This window comes from Momordica charantia, assembly GCF_013281855.1.
Source record: "Momordica charantia cultivar OHB3-1 chromosome 6 unlocalized genomic scaffold, Mcharantia_2.0 BLBB01000006.1, whole genome shotgun sequence".
Lineage (NCBI taxonomy): Eukaryota > Viridiplantae > Streptophyta > Magnoliopsida > Cucurbitales > Cucurbitaceae > Momordica > Momordica charantia.
In genome coordinates, this window is record NW_028275164.1 from 12515233 (window position 1) to 12522544 (window position 7312).

The 7312-nt window shown below is 32.2% G+C and overlaps 1 protein-coding gene across 1 annotated transcript; it reads left to right on the plus strand.

Annotated features, from left to right (window-relative positions):
- The first annotated feature begins 776 nt into the window (after nucleotides 1-776).
- LOC111018281 (Ribonuclease E inhibitor RraA/Dimethylmenaquinone methyltransferase) lies at nucleotides 777-4205 on the plus strand. The gene is made up of 2 exons (XM_022294311.2): nucleotides 777-1028; nucleotides 3354-4205. Exon 2 carries the CDS (start codon nucleotides 3367-3369, stop codon nucleotides 3865-3867), a length of 501 nt encoding a protein of 166 aa, XP_022150003.1. The 5' UTR covers nucleotides 777-1028; nucleotides 3354-3366; the 3' UTR covers nucleotides 3868-4205.
- The last annotated feature ends 3107 nt before the right edge of the window (nucleotides 4206-7312 follow it).

Sequence of the window (7312 nt, forward strand, 5' to 3'; positions counted from 1 at the left end):
TGTTTATTCATTGATTGAATTATAATATGCATTATTAAAAGCACTTTTATAGGTTAAGAATACTAATTACTCATTTTTATTTTAGTGAACAATTACCTATACTTGTACTAAATAAATTAGGTAGATATATCTTGTTAGTTTTCTTAAAAAAAAAAAGAAAGGATTTTTTTTTTAATAATTAAAAAAATATTTTTAATTAAGATCCATATAGAGTCTCATCAAACAACTAACTTTAATTAGTTAAAATATATATCATCGACTAAAAAATTAAAAGTTCGAATCTCCATTCCATACATTGTTCAGCTCAAAGCAAAACATTATAATATGAGTTTATAATAATACAACTCATATGTTGACTTTTCTTTTTACTATATAATTTTGTTTATTTTTAATTATTTAATTAAATATTATTAATATTTAAAATATAAATAATTCTTAATATCTTCACTAACTTTTTTTTTTATAGGAAGTTTTTTGAATGGTATTAAATTCAAGAAATTGAAATTTGTTGGATCTATATGATATTTTTTAAAATTTGGGATTTATTAGATAAAATTGAAAAGGGAAAATTTTATTAGACACAAAATTTAAAATTTATGGACCTACTAGATACTTTTTATAAATGATTTATTAGATGCCGGTTACTATTTTATTTTTTATTTTCTAAAGACAAATTTCCCATTTGTTTTAAACATACACTCAACTCAACTAAAGGAGATGGGAAATGAAAAAGAAAGGAAGGAGAAAAAAAGGAAAAAAAATGGGAGGAAGAAAAAAGAAAAAAGAAAAAAGAAAAACAGAAGGTCAGTTTTAGAGATGAAAAATAAAGATCCAAACTTTTGTTTAATTTAGAATAACTACTGAGTGCCATAATTAGCTTTCATTCAACAAACTAATTCCTCAAATTTTCTTCCCTTTTCCCACATCGTCTCCCTCCCTCTCCTCTGGTCTTCGTATTTATTCTTCAACCCCTCACCTGGGTCTTCTTCAACAGCTTGGACTCTCGTTTTCCGCCTAAATTTATTAAGGTATTACACTTTTCTTCTCTATTCTGGATTTGGGTTTGTTCTGTTCTGTTTGAAATTGATCTTGATTCGTGGGAATTAGATTTCGTCGTTGCCAATTGTTTGATTTGGTTATTATGGGTCTGCCCAAAATGAATGTCGTGTTCTTATTTTGAAATTTCCTTTTTTGGTTTGATTGATAAAAGTTTGGGATTCTGAAGCTGATTCTCAATTTTCTCGGATTTTAGAAGGGTTTCTTGTTAAGATCGGCGAATTCCATTGTGAATTTCGTTTACTTAGTTAATTATCTCCTGCCCTGAAACCCAAATCTCAATGTGGGATCGTGGAGATTGAATCGCAATTGGATCAGTTACTTTTTTGGTTGATTTAATGACTATTATTGATATTGTTCATCTGATAAACTTGTAATATGCCATGCCACTTGTTTGATTTGGATTTGATGTTACTTTTTCTGGAATCGGATTTCTGCATCACAATAAATTGTACGGAGGAATGTGTCTTTGGCTTGTTTGATTCGCTTGTTGGTATTCTGTTATTGGTTTCTATCTTTCAGTTCTCTGTCGTCATAATAATTTTTTAATACAGAAGAAGAAAGCTACATGGATAACATATATGCAAAATGTATTTTTCCATCTGTTTAAAAATAGAAAGCATGTTTTTCGCTGGTTTTTTTCTTTTCTAGGAAAAGGCTAAAACTACTATGGTAATTGTTCTCGTTTTAATGTTGGAAAGAAAGGATTTGCAGTGGGAAATATGGGGACGATTAGTAAGTTCTCTCTTGTATCCTTTCATTTGTTCTCAATGAAAGTTGTGTTTTTTGATATAAAAAAAAAGTTATGCCTTTGTATAGAGTGAGTGTAAGGAGGGAATGTAAGTGGGTATAGAAATGTCTGGAGAGGAAAGACTGGAGGAAGAGTTTTGATGTATAAGAAAGGAATGCAAATATTATGGAAAAAATAATTTTTTTGGAAAAAAGTTTTTCATTCCCAAGAAGTGTAAGTAACAATAGTGATAATGTTCAAAGGAAAAACTTCCTCATTTTCTATCAGCTAGATTGGTTTTCCTTTGAAAGGATATAGGAAAGAGAAGACCAAGGTTATATCTTCTTCCCCCGTTCTTGTGTGCAAGCTTAAGCTGCTAAGTTTTTTCAACTTATCTTTGCTGATGCATAGAAGATTGAAAAATTGATGTTGTTGGGTTTATGTGGTCACAGTCCTGCTCCTGGGGATAAAGCTAAGATCTTGTGGATCCAGATTTAGTTCTATTTGATGGGATTTATGGATTGAAAGGCATAAAAGGATATTCAATGATTTGTATTCTAAATTTGATCTACTTCAGGAAGTTATAGTTTTTGTTTATTTTCTTCTTAGTGCCTTATATACAAGTTCTTTTCCAATCTTGCTTGTATATTTCAGCTATCGATGAAATAGTTTACTATCAGAAGAAAAGAGAGAGTACAGAGTAAGTACGATGAGGACGATTATTCATGTTTAATGTAAGTTTTGAAATACCAAAGTATAGAAGTTTGAAAGCAACCATTTATCTTTACTAGTTTTTTGAAATAGTATACAAATTTTAATTTTTAAATGTGTTTTCGGGAATCGAAAATGAATCAACTTCATTTTTGAATAATTGAACATCAATTGGAAAAATGACGTTAAATGGACCTCGCTATTGTTATTGAACTTTGTGATCAAGAGTCCAAGACCCCTCAAATAATATTTGAAGTTTTCTCTGAAGTGCTTGAGAAATAAGCTACAATCATTATGGAGCATGGGAATTAATGAACTAGAGCAAAATTATGGATTGGGAGGAGGTAGTTTGTGATAGAAAAAAAAAGGTGATAGACCCCAGTAAGCAGGTGTGTAAGCGTGTAAGCGTGTGCGAAATCGAGGGCTGTGTGAGAGGGAAGTTTTCAATATTGTGTGGGGCCCATAGTATACTGTTAGTTACATGAAGGGCCAAGGGAGTTAGTTGGTGAGGGGGAGGTATCTTTAATCTCCCCATGGCCTGTAACACTGTCGATAAAAAATTGGTGGTTAAGGCCTGCCAAAAACCATAATGAGGTACTGTGTGACAATTTTGTGGCATGTGAGTTTGTAGTTTTTTCTCCCATCTGCTTCTTGCCCTTCATTATCTTTACTAAGAGAATATTGCTTAGACTCAAGATTGGTTTTCTAGTTCTCCTTACTACAGCATATATTTACTGAAATGCAAATGATTGTGATTGTGTTTTACCAGAAAATTTTTTATGTTTTCTTTCTTTCAAGAAATGACCAAATGGGACAATTTCTTCTTTAACTGAATTCATTTTGTCTACAAACTAAGGTGCTTGGAGCAAATGGCCTTGGTTACCACTGCAGAAGTTTGTGATGCTAATCCACAGCTCATTCTGAGTGGTGAACTTCGGGCCCTTGAGCCAATTTTCCAGATATATGGCCGACGCCAAGTCTTTTCTGGACCGGTAGTCACACTGAAGGTATTCGAAGATAACGTCTTGATTCGTGAGTTCCTCGAGGAGAAGGGTAATGGCAGAGTTCTTGTTGTGGATGGGGGAGGTAGTAAGAGGTGTGCAATATTGGGTGGCAATCCTGTTGTCCAGGCTCAGAACAATGGGTGGGCTGGTATAGTTGTGAATGGATGTGTTAGAGACGTGGATGAAATAAACGGTTGTGATATCGGGGTTAGGGCTCTTGCTTCACATCCAATGAAAGCCTACAAAAAGCGAATTGGAGAAAAGCACGTCCCATTAACTATAGCCGGGACAAGGATCATGGACGGGGAGTGGCTGTATGCAGATACTGATGGGATCCTGGTTTCACGAACCGAGTTGTCTGTTTAGAGCACTGTTGTATGACTCCCTTCAAAAGATTTTGATGGCAGGATGATATTGTTATATGAGGGCGAGGGCGAGGACGAGAGCTTGTCAGTAATGCTGTTGATGTCTACTAGTTGACCCTAAAATTCAACTCCTTTGTTATATTTATGACTTAAAAGTATGTTATGCTTGAGCTTAAAATGATGTTGTGTGCTGCTGATGAACTACTGCATTTGTATCTTAATAGTTATGTGGCCTTTGTGGTTGTATACAACATATCTTGTTACACTCAAGTCTTATCAATGAAAAATACTTCATAGAAGGAAGATCCATTTTCCTTCTGAAAACTTGTTAATTTAAAACCCTTGCTATCTCCTAGAGTTAGATTTTGGGAGAGCGAATCTTCCTGTTACATAGTAGGGGTGAGCATGGGCTCGTGATACTTTAGATATCGGGAAAAAACGAAAGAAAACGAGAGATTAGGTGGGGATGGGAGAAGTGATCTTTCTCATCTACTTTGAAAGAAAACAGGAGGAAAATCTTCATAGATTGGTGATACTATTTTAAATGAAGTACTTCTTACAGACTCGGCCTTTTTTTGTTTTCTGGAAGACATATTTGTTTAGATACCACCAGCACATGACAGATAAAAAGAGCTTTTGGGCTGCAGCAAAGCAAAGCAAATGCAAGGAAAAAAGATAGGCTGATTCCAGGTCAGAAACTCCATTTTCCATTTTAATGTATTCTTTTGTGGTCTGCAATTGTTTGGCTTTTAAGTTTCAATAGATTACTTGATCATGTTGATGGCACCCACCTAAAAAATGGTATTAGGTAGTATAGGGGCCATGTATCTTTTTGGCTTATTATTTATGGAGGAATAGTGTTTGGAGAGATTAGGGTGCTCTCGAATTTTCCCTTGGCTTTGTAATTACCTCCTTGAACATAAATAATAGAATTGAAAAACTTAGGGTTTGTTTGGTTGGAAATTCGAATTCTGTTTTTTATTTCCATATTCACTGAATCAAATAGATTCAGTTTTTATTTTCGGATTCTATGATCCAAACAGTATAAATTCTGAAAACGATTTTAAGATGCAGAATTACATTAAAAATGATAAAAACTTTGATAAATATATTATTTCATATTATTATCTCATTTTATGTTTGTTAAAATTTAAACAGGTAAAATATAATGTATTCTAAATTATATAACCTTGTAAAATAATAATTATACAAAATTCATAAAAATATGTTAATAAATTAATTAATATAACTTTAGATTAAACTAAACATTTAGTTTGTAACTACCTCTAGTTTACAAATGTATTACTAAACAAACCCACATTGAACAACTTTTTAAATTGAGATTCAATTACCAAATCTGCTACCAAACACATATCTGAAAATACTGAAAACAAATAAAGAATACAACTTTCAACATTGGTTTTCATTGTTTCAAATTTTTGTTTTTTGATTCCCAACCAAACGTATCTTTAATAACTTTTAAATCCTTGTTGTCTCTTGGAGCTTACTTTTGTCGATTAGGCGAAACCTCCTAAAAAATTAGTGAAGATGGACTATGAGCTTAATGAAAGTAATGGATCTCTCGATACCTCGAGTATCCAAAGAGATCAAATTAGAGGCATGCATGAATGCTTGAGTTTCTTTGGAGTGGCAGTGGGAGAAAATCTTTGCCTTTTTCTTTTTCTAAAAAAAGGTAATTTGCTGGATAACCTGATAAGCCTTAAAAGGCTAAAAAGAATAGATTTGCCTGCGTAGTTGAAGGTTATTTAGGATGAAAAATGCATGATGTTGAATCTATCTTAGCGAAAATGTGCGTATTTTGTGATTAAGGACTTGGTGGGTATTTAGTTATAGGTAAATGAAGGTTAATTAGTGTAAATATATTTATTTTGTAAGGAAAATTGAAGATTTATGATAAGAATGCGCCGACCATGTTACTTTGAAAGGTCCAGCTTCACAATGCTTCCGAGATTTGGTCTCACTTCCTAAGATCTCTACAACAACGAGTGGTTACCAATTTTGCATGGAATTATCAAACACTTTGTTACCTCCCAAGCCTATAAATTGAGCTCCCAAAGATCATCTAAACACACTTCATTTATGCTTTTGTTTTTCCTTTCTACTTTGTTATCAAACTTTAGTTTTTGAGTTTTTGTTCTAGCATTTAAGTTTTGTTCTTCAACTATTTTTCTACAATTATTCTTTGTTTATTTTATTGCAATTCAATTTATTCCAATTTTGTATTTTCTTTCCAATTCTAATGAAAATGCATTCTTTTGTTATATTCTCTTATTAGTTCAATTATTTTACTTCCATGAGTAACTAAATTATTTCTTTAACCCTCCTACGAATGCTTTAGTTCTTATCATTAATAATTACATCTATCAGTGAGCACGACGTATTACGCTCCTTTGCTTATCTTGATTGATCTAATTTATCCAGTTGATTTTCAAATCATGTTAGTTTGATTTTAATTCTGAAAAGATTAGAGTCAAACGAATTTCATCAAGGTAAAACGGGAAGTTACTTAGAAATAAGAACTCAAACAAGATCTTAGATATAGGCTCTCTTAACTGTTAAATGTAAGTTCAAGTTTGTTTTATTTAGGATTCTAGTGTTTCGTAGATATATGAAAATACTATCTTAAGCTTCTAAACAAATCAAAAGCGTTATGGAATAGGAGTTGGACTCAATTTGCATAAATTGAGCATAGTTACGGGTACATTTGGTAGGTGTAATTCATCTTTTTAGAACTAAATCTTAGTAGGGGGTGACTTTTTTAATCAATGTGTTTTTAAATTGTGTTTCTCAACATATGCACTAAATTTTTATCCCAAACTTGATTGTTCATTCAAGCGGTTTACAAATTAAATTTTTAAAAGAAAACTAGTCTATGTGGAGACGAACTTGGAATATTTTCATATTATTACTTGTGACAGTATGCACTTGTACTTACCCTCGAGCTATTAAGTAGTGGCACAACACGACCCTTCAAAACTTTACCGAAGCTAAATGGCTATTAAGTTTAATGAGTTTTTGGGAAGCAAGTGTTTGATTAGACCTCTTAAACGTGAAATTTACTGGGATGAGAGACTTAGTTATCTCCTTTATTGAGATTTACTTCATTCATATTCTTTGTCTCTATTAAGGAGACATTTTATGTAGCTGTCATTGGTCTCTTATAGTATTTACTTCCCCTTCATCTTCTATTTCTATTTGTATCTATTTTGTCGCTTTTAAGTTTTAGAAAGTTTCAATTAATCTCTAAATTTTGGGTCTAATAAATTTTTATTGTTAACTTTATTAGTTTTACATGTTTACCTTTTAATTAGAGATGATGTAAAGCAATAGAACCGTGATATTTTTCTAGTATGTTAGTCCGTCTGCCTAGAATTAGTCCTCTTGGCATGCTTTAGTTGTCATGTTGCGCCAGGATGATCTCTAAT

Coding starts and splice junctions, on each gene's coding strand:
- LOC111018281 (XM_022294311.2), top strand. CDS start 3,367: ATGGCCTTGGTTACCACTGCAGAAGTTTGTGATGCTAATCCACAGCTC.